Here is a 19,000-nt window from a genome sequence, read left to right as displayed (position 1 = left end):
AATCACTTCTTAATCGTTGTCCACGCATGTTCATTTTAAAATGAAAGTGATTCCAACCACAATCACTCTCAACCATAACTTTAATTTAACAAAAATGCACAAAATTATCCCTCCTTCAATAATGTAACCTTGATCAAATAGTCAATTGAATTTTGCCTCTTTAAATGTTTGAGGTTGAAATCTCTTCCACACTTGTATTCTAAAAATACTATGATTAAATAAAGTTAAAATATGAAATTAATATAATATCGGAATTCTCTACCATGTAATTTTATTAAGACCGCGAAATTTAAATTAGATTACATCTTTTTAAAACTATTTTGGTGGTTTAGATATCATTAACTTTTCAAGGGAGACAATTTTTTCTAAAATGAAAGCTGTTAAAATATAGTATTACAAATATAGAGGTGAAATTGCTAATACGTTAATCTATCATAAAAATCAGGTTGGACAGAAAATGCAGTTATCCCGTCAAAAGCTCAAAAAAAAAAAAAAAAAAATAAATAATAATAATAATAATAAGAAAATATATATATATATATATATACCTTTGCAAAATAATAATAATAATAAAAATAAATAAATAAATGTGGACGAGTTTGTGTAATTTAATTTGGGCTGGGCCTAATTCATAGATGTGAAGCCCACCCACTGACCCAATCATCCGCCCCGTCCCGCTAAATTGTGATTGTCCGCCGTCGAGCATGTGAAGCAGGGACGGTGCGATGGTGAAGAACGACGGGGACGAAGGAGGTGAGCTCGCACAACCTCGTGGTCGCCACATAAAGAAGAGAGCTCTCAAGAACAAAGCTCTTGCAGTTTCTTTCAATGAGAAAGACTTGAGGTTTGCCTTAAAACTAAATCGGTTAATTTGGAGATTTTTGTTTGCTATCGATTTATATCCTTTTTCCAGTTGTAGTTAACTTTTGTTTTTGAGCTTTGGTATTGCCTTGGATTTTCCTTAGGGACTATGTAACTGGATTTCATAAGAGGAAGAAGAAGAGGAGAAAGGAAGCGGAGAAGCAGCAAGAGGAAGCGAAGCGGCGGAAGCGCATCGAATTGCGCAAAAAGGTTTGGAAAATATTCTATTTTTCTAAAAAAAAAAAAAGAAATTGCTGAAACGAATGACTATGTTGTTCTTGGGAAGTTAACTTTGGAGAGTTATAAAAGGAAAAACAATACACTTTTCTAGCCTTTAGCGAACTTATTATTGCGCATGAAGAAATCTTTGCTGGTAGATTGTAGATTGTCCCAACAGAACTGCAGAACCATAGATATTCTCAGGGGCCAGAAGAACCAAACTCCATAAGTTATAGCAAGTTTAAGAATCCCTGGGGATTTTGGAGATCAGGCTAGCTACGAACTAAAGATGCCAATTACGTGTTGTTGTGCCTCCTAGGATTTATTCTAGGTCAGATGAATTCACTTCAATGTTTACTTTCACAGGTCACGTCTGGTGTTTAGGAGACTTGCACTTATCTCTCTTTCACAGACCTGCGGGCAATGATGTCGGAACTTAACTGTATGTTCATTGGTATAACAAAATTAGAAGGCATACTTAAGTTTGGGCACCTCTTGAAAAGTAGAAATGTCAGATGGTTTCCTTTCGGAAAAATTCAAATGGCTTTGTTATTTGACCATACTACTGCCACAAATGATACAGATTACAGACCATGGTTAGGGAGTGTCGTGGGATGGAGGGTTAGGGGAGGTGATTTAAGCTGTGAGACACTGCATTTGGTTTTTCTCCAACTGAAATACTCCTATATAGTCGTGTATGTATTGCATTTTTTATCACATAAGTTGTGTATGACAGAAGAAACAAGAAAGAAAACTGCCTTCAGAGTATATATTTTTTTCTTCTGAGCATCTGGGATCTCTTTTGTAAATGTCCTAAATTTTCTTGTAGAGAAAAGAAGAAAAAGAGCTGGTGCTATATGGTGGTATTCTACCAGCTGATCGGCCGGTTGATGAGCAGAATGATGATCACGAGGAAGAGGAAGAGAAGCCATTTGCCCCAATTTCTGGTATTTTACAAAAAAATTGCATATTAAACACAAGTCTCTTCAATTAAGAAAGATGACATAATAATAATTGCAAGTTCTGCCATAATACTCGGGGAAAAAAGAAATGTCCATCTTAAAGAATCAGATCAGACATTATTTTTCTTCACAAGGAAGCTAAAAGTCAGGTTAATTATGAAAAATTAGTTGGTAAAAGTTAATTTTATAACATTGATAATGCATTCTTTAAAAGAAAACAACAGTCTTCAAGCCTTAAATTTTATTTTATTTTTATTTTTTTGGGTATGAACTCTGGAACTTGGAAAGTATTTCGACCTAACATTGGAAATTGTCATGTAGTTTTGATCCCAAGGCTGTGGTTTTCTTTGTAGAGACGACGACGTACGACAGTGGTAACATCAAAGTCACAGTGATAACAAGTGAGGTATCTCGTGACGGAGAAATCTGTCCCATCGACAAGTCACAGACAGCAACAACCCAATTGGTTGCAAAGGATAAGAAGCACAATCTGCCAATTACCAAGAAGAAGCCATTCAAGAAAGTTGCAAAACAGAAGTCGAGGCCGAAGCCCCGAAGTAAACGAGACAAAAAGAAAGGAAGAAAAAAGAAATAGGTAACTAAACCATCACTTTGCTCATTCTTTACAAAATGTTTAAAATGATGTGATTGATATGTTATCTCATGAGAATACGCAGAGGAGCAATTTTTGGCTTGTTATTTGAGGGTTGTGTAAAAGGTTTGGCCACTTTTTAAACTAGAAGTCCAATTTTTCTTTTGATGAGATACACAGGTAATAGGATGCAGAGTTCCAAGAAGAAAAAACAACACATCTAAATCCATCTAAGTGTTAAAAAAGTTATCTTAGTTCTATATTGGAAGCATGCAATGTGGCTTATAGCAATGTGCTAGTAGTGTATCTCAGCATTCATCAGTTTTTCTTCTGGTTTCCCCTGTGAAATCCAAAGTGTCAAACAATATGAATTTTTAAAAATGAATAAAATTGGACGCAGCTAGATTTTGAGACCCACCCCTACGTTCTATTGTGTTAATAATTCTGATGCTGTAGTTGCATTGAATTTGAAATTTTGAATATTCATTTTTTTTTATCTTATTTTGAAGATAAGTTGCTATATATGTCGGGAAAGATTTTGATGCAATTTATGGCACATTTTCTGTTTTCTACTGGTTTAATTTTTTAATTTCCAGGACTTTGTTTTACAATCTTCGATCTTCACTACTCCCGAGTGTTTTTAGAGAAATATTTTCTAGCTGAGTAGCGTGGGTGCTGTATAAATGTATTTTTTGCAACAAAAAAAGATTATCATTTTTATTTACTTAAAAATGTATAAAATCACATTTTTATAAAAATATAATTGACCTGAAATTTGTTATCTTTCCTCTATATTACACAAAAAGAGAATATAGTTTTACTTCTCATATTTCCAAGAGTAACCCTCAAATTTGTTACCTTTTCTTCTCTATCGAGACAAATCAGAAAATTTGTCGAGTTAATGCATGCAAGAGATTTGGGCAACACAGTACTCCCAATCTCAGATCAAAAAAGTATTCGTCAATCTCCTAGAGGGCTCCAAAAATGTATCTTTTTCTCCCAAGCGTTGTCAAATTTATCTTTGTATAAATTTGTCTCAACATAAATCTAAATGTCATTGGGTGAAATCTCCCTTGAAACAAAAGTTATACCTCCAAATTTATCTTTATATAAATTTGTGCCTCAACATAAATCTAAATCTGTCATTGAGTGAATTCTCCCTCGAAACAAAAATTCTACATCAACCACCACGGCTTCCGAATCTTCTTCAATTGTTTTATGAAAAAATTAAGTTACGTTAATGTAAAAGATAGACATGTAATTTAACTTGTTCAATAAGTTTTAAAAAAAGAAAATTTTGCCAATCTGAACCATTCAACTAGTTAAGAAATATATCTCCAACTAAAACAGGCATGTGTTCAAACCCCACTCCCACTAAAGATATTAAAAGGTTGATAGGAAAATGTTATAAAGGAGCATTTAAGTTATTTCTCTTTTAATGATTACAAGTATTTTTTAGACCTAATTAATTATACACCATACACCAATTAACTAGTTTTGTCAAAAATAAATTGAAAAAAGGTTGGAAAAGTCAGTAATAAATATATAAGCACAGGAGCTTCGCGTGTAATAAAGCAGAAGATAAACTTAATAACTAAAAACTTAACACAAAATTTTGCTAAAAAGGGAAAAATACAAACCATTGAGTGCATTTCATTCAGCATCTGATGCCTCATCTTCATCTTCCTCTAAGATGTAGACCAGTGCACGTTTTCTTGCACCAAAAACACAAGCCACTCCTCTGGATGCTGTACAATAATAAGTAGAGGAAATTTCACAACCTTTAGCAGCTTAATGGCTCAACTTTACCTACTCAAAGTACTAAATGCTTGTGTTTATAGCAGTCTCATAAATAGAATTCTGTAGCTACACAAAATTTACCAGAAAAATATGTTTGTAAACTTCGCTTGCTGCATGTGTTTAATAAAAATTAATGGGACATTTTTCTCTACTATGCCATTTGTGCACCTACTTACATGGCAGCTAAATCAAGGAGTGTCAGTAAAGCGTTAGTGATTACTCGTCTTTCCATTTGAATAACAGTGATCTTGTTTATTATATTTCATTTTTTGTCTTGTGGCAAGACATTCAATCTTGAGAACTAGTCTCACTACAGCCTGTTGAGTTAAAGAGCGTCCCACTTCATAGGCCTGAGAGCTGTCCTAGACGATCTTCAAAAAGTTACTACCAGACCTGCCCCTTTTAATCATTTATCATACGACAAACTACAACTCTCAGATATTAACTGTCCTAAAACTCCATTATCATTTTAAATGATAAGAAAATATATACAATGATGAACACTCACCACTAACAGCCAGAGGAGGAACAACAGCATGAGGAATGTTGCGGACTTTTTCATTCTCCATTTGCAATGGGACAACATAGTCCTAATGAACATATAGAGCATTATTCCACAGTTACGAACAAAAGTATATCCGATGAAGAAGATTGGGGAAGAAACAATTAAAAGATGTTGTAATTACCAACACGGCCCCATGGTATTAAGTTCGACTATATATATATATCTATATTGGAAACAGATTAAGCCAGTGCATTAAGGACATGACCATTTTTTCAGAAATTAGTCTATGAAACAAACATGAAATAATCTTTCTGCAATGACTTTAGAAATATGAAAAACTATCTACTCGTGATGAATCTGATCAATGAGATTTAAGCAAGAGAAAACCTTAAGTTGATGAACCTTCCAATCGTCCAGACTGGGAGATCTTGACATAGGTGCAAATGGAAGGTCATTTGCTTGCACAACCATCATATAGGAACTAACACAGCTTTCAGAAGTAGAAGCAGTTTCATTTAATAACAAAACAATTTGTCCATCCTGTATAAACCAAATAGGTTAATGCACAGATTAATCACAGGATTTCTATCCACTTTTACGTTCTTTTTTTCACAATTGGTGTGCAGAGAATAAAAGTTTGCTGAACTTAAACTTTTACCTTATACAAAGACAGATCAACACACTTGGATCCATCAGGAATAGATACTAAGATTGCTTCAAATGAAGAGTAATCCTCGTTTGAGCAGCTCAGATCATGAACAAATCCCCTGGCTATGCCTACACAATTTGCAATATCTGCAGAAGAGTCATCTGGGATTTTGAAAGATATATAATCGATAAACTTCTGCTGACAACTCTGAGGGGCAAAAACAGCTTCAGAGGAATCCTACATAGGGGTTTAAAAGTAAATTAACAAATCAAAAAAATTCTTCAACAGTATACACTGGTGGACATCACGTCATTTCATGCCTTTGGAAAATGCAGTGAGTCGTGGTAATGAAAAATAGACTTTATATTTAACAATGCAAGTAGCATGACAGTCTCATCGTCACGAGAATATGACTGGATCTCAAACATCTCAGTAAAATGTGCTCAATAGCAGGATAAATACCTCATAGTATGATACTGAAAGAGGAACACTGGAAGACAAGCAGCTAGACGAGGATTGAAAGGGGAACAGGGACAACAGGTCTTCACAAAGTATTTTCCTTGAGATTGTACTAAAGGGCATAAGGAAAGCTTCCTTAAAACTGTGGAAGTAAATTTATTGGTTAGATATCAATCTAAAGATATAAGGGGTACAATACATGCAAATTAACAACTATCCAGATCTCTGACTATCTTTTACATGTATATCAGTGTGAAAGCTCGATCATGAGTTTATTGCTTGCAGATATGAGGACAGGCAGCTCGGCTGTAGGATGAGTGTGTAGTAGTGGATATCAGTGAAGTTCCACATATGTTCAAAGCAAACGGTTAACAATTATGACTTGCTTGAAAGAAAGTGTCAGTGCACCTCGTTTGTTTAACTATGTGCGTGAAAGGTTCTAGAAATTGTACCTTAGTCATTCTCCCCCTTCTCCCAACAAAGTGTTGCTGCACCTTTTCTCTCAACCTCCTTGAGGATGAAGGCGCAACATCTTAAGCGCTCTCCTTTTATTTCAATCCATCTCCTGTGTTTTGATTTCCCTTGGTCTAAGAGTTGGAATCCTAATCTCATACTTGATTTTTTTTAGCTTTTGTAACCAACTTGAAACTCTAATTTTGCTAAACCTACAATTTGGTCTAACTCTAATCTATCGGTTAATGATTCAGACACTTGATATGTTTTGTTATGCTTCAATGTTGAAAGATGATATTATCACGTTCTAAGAAATCAAAACTGGACCATTAAAATCACAATCCAGTACTCAAAGTTCTTTCGTGGTTCCAAATTGTCAGAACTTGCCATATTATGAATGGTTAATTAATGCAAAAATTCATAGAGACCAGCTGAATGGAAGAAAAGGAATACCTAGATTCCATCTGCTGAAATTCCATACCAAGCGTTCTCCTTAAAAATCCACAATCTGAGAATCCCCCAAATAGAGTTAATTCTCTTACTCTTTCAATAATTTCCCTGCAGAAAATGATAGAAGATCAATTTACTAATGGAAATAAAGAAATACATCGGTGTTGGTCCCACAAGAATATACAAGGAAATATTATGAATGCTTCTAAGAACTTGACACAGTTGCATCACGTTCAGCCTATAGAACAACATGTTCATTCTTCAAGAATAAACAAATGCATGACATTATAGGCAAACTCACTAGAGATTACTGAGAGCTAACTAAAAGAATGCAGAATAGATGTGCATAACTTAATTGTTTAAACTACATAAATAATAATTCTTTAAGCATTATACTTTATCTTGTCGTCTTGGGATGGGTGGGTGGAGGGGAGGTTAAGAAAGAAGAAATTTAGTGAAAAGGGGAGGGAAAATGGCAGGGGCAGATCAAGGCATGTCTCAACATTTTAATATTTGTTGTAAAGCATATTATGATTGTAACCTTTCTGCAAAGCATTTTCCTCAAATATGTGTCCAAATATCCTTCAAAGTAATAATAAATATTTCCTCATCCTTAGCTGTCTTTACCCCGAATAACAGATAAGATCCGGAAGGTTGGGTGCTTGAAAGGAATGGAGTCTTCATGGTTAGATCTTTAATCCTCAAGTTTATCAATTAGAATGCCTACCTTAATCCCTAGTGTAAATATGATCCAGTGATCTGAGGTTCCAAAGAAGGTGAAGGTATTTCGGTGGATTTTTGTGTTTGAGAGGCTGAACACATGCCCTAGAATTCTAAAAAGAATGCCAACTCTGTCAATATCCCCTAATTGTGTCCTACGTAGGATGATTGAGAAAAACATATTGCACCTATTCTTCACCTGTCCTTATGCAGTTGCTCGTTGGTATGACTTATTTTGAATTTTCAAATTTTGCAGGTGTTTCCCCAACAGTGATTCAGATGCCTTCGTTCAGCTCATGAGTAGAACTTACTTCAGCAGTCAAGCAAAAATCCTTTGGTCCAACAGGGTGATAGCCCTTTTATGGAGATTGCTTTGAAAGAAACAAAAAGAATATTCTGTTTCAATTTTTTTGTAATTATGATGTAACACAAATCTTCGCCAATTGCAATCCATTTGGTATGGACCATGTGGTTGAGATATACCATCTACCTTTTATGCACTCCCTCTTTTGATAAAGAAAACAATAAATATCTGCATCTTCAATGTCAAGATTAAATTTTTTTAATTTTTAGTAGAACGTGGAGAGTAAAATTAAAAAGATGTAGGCATATTATTATTAGATGAATACGCATTTATAGCATTAGTTAAACATTATGTTTCATTTAAATATTTAGTTTACTGTTGTTTTATATTCTTAAAATTTCTCTTATTGATTTCCTTAACTACCTGGTAAACGACAGTCAAGCCTTCTTATTGACCCCTCCTAACACAAAACAACTGTTTAGTTAGCATTAAATCACAACCGCCTACCGAAGAGATACAGAAGTTGGGCCCTCTCCCCTTCCATTTGTCCCCTGTGCACTTGTGAGGCTGAGCCCCTAGACCACCTTTTCCTGCATTGTCCTCTCACCTACAAATGCTGGTCTCGCCTCATGGGCTTTTTCAACACGGTTTGGTTCATAACAGAGAAGATAGATGATTGGCTCTCCCAATGCCTACTGGCCCTACTCGGTGGCTGTTACAAAAAAAGCTATGAGAGCCCTATGGAACTATGGGGGGCTGTGGCCTTGTGGAATTTGTGGTTAGAAAGAAACCGTAGAATCTTCGAGGATACTTCTTTTGATATGTGTAATCTTTGGAGTAATGTTCAGCTTACTACTTCAAGGTGGTGCTACACTTATAGCAAACTCTTTTGTAATTACTCCCTTTGTTCAATCCTCCAAAATTGGGTGACGTTCTTGTCTTAGCTTTTCTTGGGAAGGGGCCCCCTCATCCCCTTGCCCTTAGACTGTCTTTCAACCTTTTTTGTGTGATTAATACATATCTTTAAGTTTCCTATTAAAAAAAAAAAAGAATTCTGCACAAGGATTTACCATCGAGTCCATGGACAAATACACATAAATTACACAGTTATATTTTACATGTGAGACTACAAGAATACAACTCACAAGTCAATCTCAATACTGTCGTCATTTTCAGATGCTTCAAGCAGCTTCTTGACAGGGTCCTGATTGTACAAAAACTTCAAGAAAATGATAACAAGCTCACTGCAATAGTCAAAAGTGTAGCTATATCAGGCAGAGGGGGTTCACAACCGAACCAAAAGTGTCATTAGATCCAGAAGAAAGAGAGAGAGAGAGAGAACTACCTATTATATGGTAGAAGCTGATCGCTTGGCTCCGACATAAGTAGTTTTATACATCTTATAAGCCAGTTAAAGAAATTTGAGAACTGCACAGAAAACAAAAGTTCTGATATACTAAATTATAAAACAGAAACAATTATCCATTATTCTACACATTAGTAAAAAACCACTATCCATTAACAGGTTTGGCTAACAGTCATTAGAAAAAAGAAGAATATTGTAGTTGGCTCTCGCTTAGAAAGGATTAGGGGCTGGGTTGGTAATAGTTGTATAGACTTTCTTCGCTTGATTCTGTTATGAGAAAGTAGGTTAGTTACATAACTATACCACTGTAAGAAATCCACTCAAATACTACAGTAGGATGATACCAATAACCACTGTTGGAAAAAGAAAAAAGAGGAAAAACTATGAAAGGAGCTAAAGATGATTATATCATGATTGAAGACCTCCAAAATGCTTCAGCCAAAATGAAGATAGAAAGGACATGTGAGAAATAAATTAACCGTGATCTCTCCACTAGATTTGCATGATCACCAGTTAGGGATAGATTTTTGAATACCTGGGAATCGAACCTGTCTTTATCAAGAGTGTTTAATCTTCCAAGTTTCATAATAATTTAGATACTTGTCAGAACAAACATCTAGGTAAAATATTGACAATCCCAACACCTGACCACCTTAGCATACTTGTCAAGGCACGGTTCAAATAACTTGGGAAAGCAAACCTAGTTCTTTCCAAACCAATGTGATGTTTTCTGAGGCCCATATTATAGCATTCTAAAGGCTCTTTAGAGTTAAAACTAGCATACACATATGATCCCAACAGAATGGTAGTCGGGACACCATATTTACTCACCACTACTTCACACGATAAAGACACCATATTTACTCACCACTACTTCACACGATAAAGAATCTTGCTCCCGTGAACCTCCAAAACCATTTAGAAAAGGGAGTACTCTTATTTCAAGCAACCAATGCACAACTCTTACCAAGATCTACAAGGAGAGAACCTTTATTCCAATTATCTAAGTTTGAACCTCAATCCAAGTTAGACCATTCCAGAGAATCTCTAATAATATCTCTTCAATCTCATTAGTAAGAGTAACATTGTTAGGGATCGTGAACACTGACAAAGACTAGTTAGGGGAATTGGAGAATTATTCGAGTGAGAGTAAAGTCGCCTCCCTTTCGAGCACAATGAGCTTTTCACTTTTCAACTTTCCAGACTTGCTTCAAAATTAGAGTCCCAAAAGGAAAAGTTCTTAAAGTTACGACTTACAAGGGAGAAGGAGCCCAAGATAAGAAATGGACCAAGCATTAATCTTGCACCACCCATCCTGCTTGAAATTAGAGACGCGTCCTCCACCAAGCGATCTATGTTTCCCTTGGTAAGATTGATCTTTTAGGCCTCAAATTCATTTTAAAAAATTTAGCAGACTATGAACCTTTGAGTGATCAACTGAAGAGATTACTAAAGTATCATCAGAAAATTGAGGATGATTTATGGAAAAATAACCTAGACCAACCAAAAATCCTTTCAAAACCCTCCTTGCCAACCCCTTGGAGAGAAGTCTGCTAGACAATCAACATTAACAAATAAAAACGAGGAAAAAGGATCTCTTTATCTCAACCCTTTGGAAGCAAAGAAGTTAGGGATTTATACACAAGGGTAAACCACTGATACACTTTTATTACAAAATTATAAGTGACTTAAAATATCTTAAAATGATGAGATAGATTCTATATTGTCACATTTGGGAAGATTTTATTTCACACATCTATCCTCCCATTCCAATCTTTGAGTTTTCCTTTAAGTTTTAGCATACAATATAAGTATGCCTCCACCACCCACTGGGAGGGCCCTCACTCCACTACTGCTTTATCCATCTGCCATTTCTTGGCCAGTAATCTAGTATTCCTTGTTATAACCAAGTATATTGATATCAACTACCATTTTATTTGAGAGAAGGTGGTCTGCAAAGACCTTTATGTATGGGTTGTTTCTACTAAATACCAACTGGTAGATTTGTTTGCAGAGGCTTTACCAACTTAGCAGTTTAGTTTGCAAGACATGCTATGGCTTCACTTCATTTGTACCATTAGTTTGAAGCGTTGTATTAGGTGTGATAATTGTTGGTATTTTGTTTGTGTTGGTTGGAGTTTATAGTTTAGTTGTTTTTTCTTAACAAGAAACAAACTTTTCATGGATGGATGAAACGATAGAAAAATGTTCCATAATACAAATGCCCAAAAGGAGTAAAAAGAAAATCAAACAACCAAATATGTAAAGTCAAGTTCTCCAAAAATTACAAGAATCGAAAGATAAACTAAACAATGAAATACAGAATCACTGGGAGAGATCTTGGAAAGCCAAAAAGTCATTAGCTAAACTCACTGCCATCAAGATTTAAGGAATATTGATGTTGCTGAAGAAAAAATCTCGAGACTTAAGAAATTTTCTAAAACTCACAAAAGAAGCTTCTACCGTGATAGCCAAAAAAGAACACGACTCCAGTGGATCGGAAACCACCAACAGAATTAAATTAGAAAAGATCCCAAAAAAGAAATAAATGTTGGCTGTAAAGGATGCTCTGATAAATGCAAATTTGAGAATACCAAGGACTTCATGCATACTGTCTTGAGCTGTGCACGGCTGGAATCCCTCCAGCACCCTTGGAACAATTCAAATTGTGCTAGGAAGACCTTTCGCCTTCTTCGACAATGAAGTTTTTAACTACCTTGTCTGCTACCTGCTGCCTTGGAAATAATTAATTAGAGCTATTTCCATAAATAAGAAATATTTTCCTCTCTCTCCATGTCAATATTGTCTTTATTAATAGCATCAATGAATGAAGGTTTGAGGTTACTCCCCCCATGAAGGGGTTTTACCTTAACTACCCTCTTCAGATATTCAATGAAACTCCAAAGCTCATCCAACCAGCTTGATTTTGGCCTTCGGGAATCAATGAGTGACTCTTCTTTTCATGGCTATCTATCTTAAAGACTGCGACAAAACTACACCTCTTGTTCGAGGTCCTTTGCAACAAACTACACAATTATTGCACATAGACTCTTTTAGGAACTTATTTATCAGGAGATCCAAGAGACTCAAAAGAAGACTGACAAGACTCGTAGAGCTGTCAAAGGACCAGGCAATGTAAACAATCTGGATAGCAAACGAGTTTGTTTCTTCCACTTTCTATTAGTCTTAACTTTACTACCTCTAAAGTTGCTACCCACTTATATGGTGAAGTTCTTCTAAGTTGCATCCTTCTGTTTAGTATAAATGTCAACCTGCCATCATCACTAAAAAAAGATTCATCTTAGATACTAGAGTGGAGGAAAGGCGGATGGTGAAGAAAGAGAGAAGAGGGGAAGCATCTTCAAGGTTTTGCAAGTTCTAGCACGTGCTTGTACCATCTTTAATTTTCAACCAAATTCAACTGGACCCCAAAAAACTTTTACATCCAGTATACAATTGCAAAGAGATTAAAGTAAGCAAAAAAGGTAATAACATATAGATAAAGAAAAGATGAAAAAGGTTCTGCCTCATTACTAAATGAAAATTTTAGTGACAAAATATGGACTAACAAGCGCTTCATTATTCTAGACTTAACTAACTTGCTTCTCAATTGAAAAATATATATTTTTTCTGGGGGTGGGGGAGGTTCATAGCAATATTTTCATTCAAATAATAATTTACACAAAAATTAATCTTAAATCAGACCTACCTGCTGCAACACTGTTGAAAGCACCCTCATAAAACGGTCAACTTGCACAAGTAACATACCAGCTTTTTCCATTGCATTATTTATAAGCTCCTCGTCCAAACCAACTCCCTGAAAACGTGCACGCCATCTTGAAAGGCCTAGTAGTTCACCCATCCGGAATCCAATGATTTCTACAGCAGGCTGCAAAAGAAACTCAGCATTTAAGTTCTAATTATTTACTTTCAACTAAAGGACAAGTCAATATCTTCATCATTTAATTATTTATGTTCAATTTAGCTTGGGTAAAGGACAAGTCAGTATCTTCATCAATTTTTCAGTTGTTATTTGGTCCTTTCTTTTCGCCTAAAGCAAGTCTTCTTTGGGAAACGGCCTTAAAGCGCTTATATCCGAGTTATGGTTTGAGCGGAATCAAAGGACTTTTGAAGGGAAAAGCCGCTCAGCTTTCGAATGCTTCAATATAGCTAAGCAAAGCCTCACAATGGTATGTTCTCTCCAATCTCTTTGCAAATTATTATCCTAGCATGATTTGTTCTAATTGGGAGGCTTTTTTTTGTGTAATATTTAAGCTTCATTTATTAAGTTTGGTTTGTTTGTATCTTTTTATTTTTTATTTTTTTCCTTCTTCATCCCCCTTCATTTCACCCCTTTGGGGGTTTGTATCTTTGAACAATTTTTGTTCCTTTTCATTTATCAATGAAAATTCGTTTCTTGTTCAAAAAAAATTATTTACTTTCAACTAGTCAATCCCAGCATATCTTAGTCGATAAGTACTTATTACCATCCTAAAATCCGATGATTCAATCCTTCCTCTCCAATTGTTTAACTCAAGAAAATACATATATATTTATTTTCAACTAAATACACCAATTGAATAACTTGTATTTCACTAAATTATTTCAATCTGGTATCATGTTAAATTTTTCAATTAAGAAAAATTAAGGTGTTGCACTTTCACCTGAAGGTGATCGAGGACAATAAGTTGGAGTTCACTTCCAGCACTAGAAATAGCCTTAGACACACGCTTTGCACCCTATTTAAACCAAAGCAGTCAGTGAAATAGCAAAACAATCATTAACCTCTGACATGACCAAAGAGAAGACTGTACCACTTCACCAAGAGAGTTAACTAAAAATTGGTGAATCGATTGACTAGTCCGTGCACCACCCAACAGGCTAAGAAATTCTTCTTGAGGAGATGAGTCAAGTCCTACAAGAGAAGGAACAACATGAGTAAGGGAAAAATAAGAGTAGCACATGAATATCTATAATATCTATTACTACCATGGTTAATAATCAGCATGGATAAAGCATCAAACTTCTCCCGGAAAGTGTGCATGGCATCAGACCACTGCTTACTCATAACTGATAATGATACCCTGATTACCTCAATCAACTCCCCAATGTTAGAAGCTTGTTGAGCTACCTGATGCAGCTCACTTTTCCTGCAACAAGAGGCAGAAAATCAGGTTTTAATATCTTTTCCAGGAACACAAACATTAGAAAGGATATGATGGGAAGATACAAGATAAGGTAGTATTAGTTGAGTTGAAACAGTACCAGTCTTGACAAGAAAAGTGGCTCCAGATATCAAAGCAGTTTTTTTTTTAATTTTCATGAGAGGAATATCCAAACAGTTGAAAAGTAGCATAACAAAAATCTGATAGGAACCAGAACCAGAGACTGGAAATCAAGAAAAATAGGAGTGGAAATATATTTTAATATCGAAGAAAATTACTAGGGGATAATTAGCATTTGTAAAATTTGCTTGCCTTTCCCTCTCTCTAAATCCTACTTATGATCATTCAACTATAATAAATCTACCAGCTAATAACCCAGCTAATAACTAATATGCCCCTAATAATATCCATAATCATCTTCCTACCATGATCCTATCAGAATCCAATGGATAGAACACAAGAAATGTAAATCTTAGGGCAGATATTTCAGCACATATTATGTTAAAATAATGAGCAATATGCACAATCTTTGCAGTAATATTACCTCTTCCTAAATATTGAAGTATCAAGCACTAAAGAATGCATGCCATGCACACCTTGAACGTTAGTCTGTCTATTTCTTGGATCATGTCCATCTCCAACAAGTTCTCCTGAGCACATGACTATCAAACGACAAAGATCTTTTGATAAAGCAACCTAGTGACATCAAACGTAAAACAAATTAGCTAGATTACTGAAGTTGCTCAAAAACCCGTAGATATTTCTGAAACTTGAAATCAGAACTCTCAACATTAAATTAGCTATTAATCTAAGAACTAGACATTTCAATGACTGAATGAAAAATTCTCAATACTAAATCATTTAATATCAACTCAGATGTTTTAATGATTAAGTGGAGAGTTTTGAACTTGAGGCTCCGTAGCAGCTACCCAGTAGAAAGCGAACTCCCACAATCTTCTGCCTGAACTTTCAAATGAGCAAGATCTTTGAAGTAAACCATTAGCGCTCCTTGATATGTTACATGTTGATATAGGAACAACATGGAACGTATTTATGCCTGGATAAGGACTAATTAAAACCCTCTAATTCACTTGAAGCAATATAAGTATGAAAATTAGAAAAATTAAAACTCTCGGAGATTCTATTTGTCAGAATTTCACCATATTGCTGCTCAGAGTCGGACAAATGTTGACTATGGATCTCTCCAAACTTGAGAAGTTAAAGGGTAGCAACAACAAGTAATTACCATTTTGAGAGATCAATCCTTAACTTAAAAATGAAATAAAAATATTGATGTGCAGATCAACTAACAATCATCATGGACTTATATCGAACCTGTGAATTAATTCTCCTGATCCTTGCACAACTAACTAAATAATTTAGACCTAATGAATGGGTTAAGTTCCAAGAAGACCTCACCAGGATTCCAACAAAGATCTATGCTAGAACTATTGACAACAAATTAACAATTATAGCCCTAAAAGAAAAGGTCATATAGACAAATAAAATCTATAAGCATAAAATAGCAATCACCCAAGTGTTCTCTCGTACCTTGTAAATTTCAGCATTCAGAAGGTGATATGAAGCACCAGCATCTTGAACTTGAAGAGGAATATGAAGCTTGTGTATGTTCTGTGACATTAAAAACAAAAATCACATCAATAGAAGAGGCACCCAATGGATCAATACAACAAAAAAAACTGCATGCGTTTAAAAAACAATTTAAAAGAAAAATACACATACACAAATAAGGACAGAGAAATTACAAATTTCTTTATGAATTCTAGAATCTAAAAATAAACAAATATGCCACTATATAATTTAAAATTTCGAGTTTCTAACTATAATTACTATTATATTATTCATTACAATAACAACTTGTTATGATTAAAGATAATTTTTTTTAAATTGAATGAAATTACACAGTTTTTACTTTTTCTATTACAAAAAATAGACGACATTATGGATACACATATCTAGAGTGGACCAGCAGAACTGGGAAAAGCTAGGGTCCAGGTTTTTATTTTTAGGCTTCAAGTGATCAGGAAGCCACGACAACCAGATCAGAAAAATACAGTTTTGAAAGTAACGTACCACAATAAATTTTTATAACAACGCCAGAGAAGTGAAATGGTACAATTTCATTAGTGTATTTGAGAATTATATTTACAACGGAGTAGGGTGGGAAAGAAGGTCCACGGTTCTAATAAGTTAACTAACTATTTTCCCAAAGAGGGACAATAAAGGTCCATGATTGTAATCAGTTGCTTACTATTTTTCCAATTGGAAAAATGCCAAATATACTAAAACAGATGCTTCCATCTTTGTCACCGCTGCACAAGATGTTAAACCGTTGTTGTGAAGAATTTGACAACTCTGTAAACGAGTCCTCACTGTCATCAATGAAACCAGTGTCCCCCGAAACAAGTCCATGCATTCGAGGAACAGTAGGAGCAGGAGGGAAAATACGACTAGTACGATCTTCATAAGCTGACAAGTTTTCATTTATGTCCTGCACCACGATTTTGGAAAAGGATGAAGCAATGAGAAGGAAAAAAAAAACTAATACTTTAAATCATAATTCATGTTGCACATCCTGCATAATGTTAGCAAAATGATTTCCCAATAAAATAAAAAATCATGGAAAACGCTACGTAAATTAATGGTGAGTTACATACTGTAATTAACTGGCTATCCTCCACCCAGTTTAGACTAACCACAGCAACTTCGTGAGACTTCATGCTTCTCAACAACTTCCCATTCTGTTTGACATGAAATATAAAAGGTCTAAAGAGCAGCGAAGAGAGAATAATAGAATAAAAGTTGCATCTCTCACTTCTATCTTTGACTCTAAATGTTGCTGTGAACATAAATGAATGCAGTTAGATGCAATTTGATTCTGATTTCAAGTAAAACATCAAAACAAGAATTACATTTTAAAATAGAACTTCTACTGAAGTAACTGACCAGAAACAATAATCTACAACAGGAAAAGTTGAGAAGAGATTATGTAGGAATTACTAACTAGTATATAACATTATCGGAATCATGTTGGAATTATTAAAAAAATAAATCTATATATTTTTTTAAAGGAGATGAGAAAAAAAAAAATCTATATTAGACTCATTGAAGCTGAAAATCTAATGGGTGTCTAGATTATGCAGGTATCTAGACCACCAGTGTTGGGTGCAAGAATCTGGCGATTAACCGATGAATAGAAGAATTACTTTTTAAATTTAAAGTAAGCCTACTCACTTCAACATCATGCAATGAAATTGTCCCATCTTCAAGTCCAACTGCTATCACCTTACCATCAGGCCTCCAACATAACGATTTTATGGATCTTCCTAAATAGAATTTACACAATCATTCATAGCAGAAAAACAGTATAACAAAGTACAAAACACGAATTCTTGAAGCAGAAGTCTTTCTTTTCATCAATGCCGTTCTCTTGCTGTATGCAGGTTCTCCTCTTGTATGCAGTTTCATTTAACCAGAACCGTTCAAAGAGTTTAGTATAAAAGACACCTATAGTCCAAGAATCACTAAATTATAATTGAAATAAATTAAAGGTGGTATTTTGATATTAATCTATTTAACTTATGCACAGCAACAAAAAATTTCAAACTTCAACATATATTAGATGCACTTCTTTAAGACCAAAAAACCACTATATCCAGATGAAATCAGCGAGTTTGAAACAGAAAACTAGAAGAGAACTGGTAAAATTCACTATCTTAAAGAATTCAGCAAGTGCAAATACTAAGCTAAGGAAAACTGAACGAGACAGATAACTCACCAGGCGATATAGTCCACAACCTCTGCCAGTTGAAACGGTGGAGCAAAATCTTCGAGTCTTCAGTGACCATGGCGAGCAAATCTTTTTCGGGGTTCCACTCGGCAATTTTAACCTTGCATTTGCAAATCATCAAATATTCAGAGCAGAAAACAACTGAGACACCACACACAATAGCAGAAGGATCATTGCCCCAAAAATGGGCAAATATATGTGGAACTAAGCAGGAGAGCAATGGTGAAGTAAGAAAATGAAACCTGAGAGGCAATAGACTTGTCAAATTGGAGCTGAAAAGGAAGCACACGCTCGGCCTCGTCGGTTTCCATAGTAAGAGCTGAAAAGGAAAAGCCTACAGTACCAAATTTCAGAAATGGAAGTACGGACAAGTCGGAGGCCGAATTTTAATCGATCAACTTGATGAAGATTCCTTACTCGTGCAATGACAACAATTACTCTAAAGGTGCAGCTGAAGAATGAAAGAGAGGCCGAAAAGAAGAAGCGTTTGTGGGCGGAAGCGGCGGCACTAATGTTTCACTTTTCTCGACTCCGGAACGAGCTTTTCGAGTGTATTTCGTCGCCGTCGTCGTCGGAAGGGCGCGACAGTGAGCTTAAAAACAGGAGGCGGGATCAAGCGAGTTCTGCAGTTCACAGTCCGCCCGGAAAAGAATTTAGAAATGAAAATGAAAAAACATACCAAAA

The 19,000-nt window shown here is 35.2% G+C and overlaps 2 protein-coding genes across 2 annotated transcripts; one reads left to right on the top strand and one right to left on the bottom strand.

Annotated features, from left to right (window-relative positions):
* Positions 1 to 684: 684 nt before the first annotated feature.
* Positions 685 to 8,170, top strand: LOC111012309 (uncharacterized). The gene is made up of 5 exons (XM_022286404.2): positions 685 to 844; positions 966 to 1,071; positions 1,910 to 2,027; positions 2,396 to 2,637; positions 7,927 to 8,170. The coding sequence occupies exons 1-4, from the start codon at positions 726 to 728 to the stop codon at positions 2,635 to 2,637; spliced, it is 585 nt and encodes a 194-aa protein (XP_022142096.1). The 5' UTR covers positions 685 to 725; the 3' UTR covers positions 7,927 to 8,170.
* APC4 (Transducin/WD40 repeat-like superfamily protein) lies at positions 2,086 to 18,999 on the bottom strand. The gene is made up of 21 exons (XM_022286402.2): positions 18,734 to 18,999; positions 18,559 to 18,650; positions 18,305 to 18,416; positions 17,761 to 17,852; positions 17,184 to 17,267; positions 16,778 to 17,017; positions 16,057 to 16,137; positions 15,050 to 15,201; positions 14,330 to 14,490; positions 14,155 to 14,255; positions 14,005 to 14,079; positions 13,050 to 13,229; positions 9,320 to 9,402; positions 9,120 to 9,218; positions 6,954 to 7,058; positions 6,051 to 6,189; positions 5,598 to 5,825; positions 5,327 to 5,479; positions 4,943 to 5,024; positions 4,275 to 4,382; positions 2,086 to 2,532 (listed from the first exon to the last, which is right to left on the bottom strand). Exons 2-20 carry the CDS (start codon positions 18,625 to 18,627, stop codon positions 4,288 to 4,290), a joined length of 2,331 nt encoding a protein of 776 aa, XP_022142094.1. The 5' UTR covers positions 18,628 to 18,650; positions 18,734 to 18,999; the 3' UTR covers positions 2,086 to 2,532; positions 4,275 to 4,287.
* Between the last annotated feature and the right edge of the window lies 1 nt (position 19,000).

The sequence above is a fragment of the Momordica charantia genome (assembly GCF_013281855.1).
Source record: "Momordica charantia cultivar OHB3-1 chromosome 1 unlocalized genomic scaffold, Mcharantia_2.0 BLBB01000001.1, whole genome shotgun sequence".
Classification (NCBI taxonomy): Eukaryota; Viridiplantae; Streptophyta; class Magnoliopsida; order Cucurbitales; family Cucurbitaceae; genus Momordica; species Momordica charantia.
The sequence above is the reverse complement of the archived record's forward strand: the minus strand, read 5'-3'. Positions and strand labels throughout refer to the sequence as shown.

Excerpts from the sequence above, each read along its gene's own strand:
- LOC111012309 (XM_022286404.2), top strand. The coding sequence starts at position 726 with ATGGTGAAGAACGACGGGGACGAAGGAGGTGAGCTCGCACAACCTCGT. Across the intron at positions 1,072-1,909 it reads GCATCGAATTGCGCAAAAAG|AGAAAAGAAGAAAAAGAGCT; the intron begins GTTTGGAAAATA and ends ATTTTCTTGTAG. Across the intron at positions 2,028-2,395 it reads GCCATTTGCCCCAATTTCTG|AGACGACGACGTACGACAGT; the intron begins GTATTTTACAAA and ends TTTTCTTTGTAG.
- APC4 (XM_022286402.2), bottom strand. The coding sequence starts at position 18,627 with ATGGAAACCGACGAGGCCGAGCGTGTGCTTCCTTTTCAGCTCCAATTT. Across the intron at positions 17,018-17,183 it reads AGGATAGCCAGTTAATTACA|GACATAAATGAAAACTTGTC; the intron begins GTATGTAACTCA and ends ATCGTGGTGCAG. Across the intron at positions 9,403-13,049 it reads TTTCAACAGTGTTGCAGCAG|TTCTCAAATTTCTTTAACTG; the intron begins GTAGGTCTGATT and ends TTTTCTGTGCAG.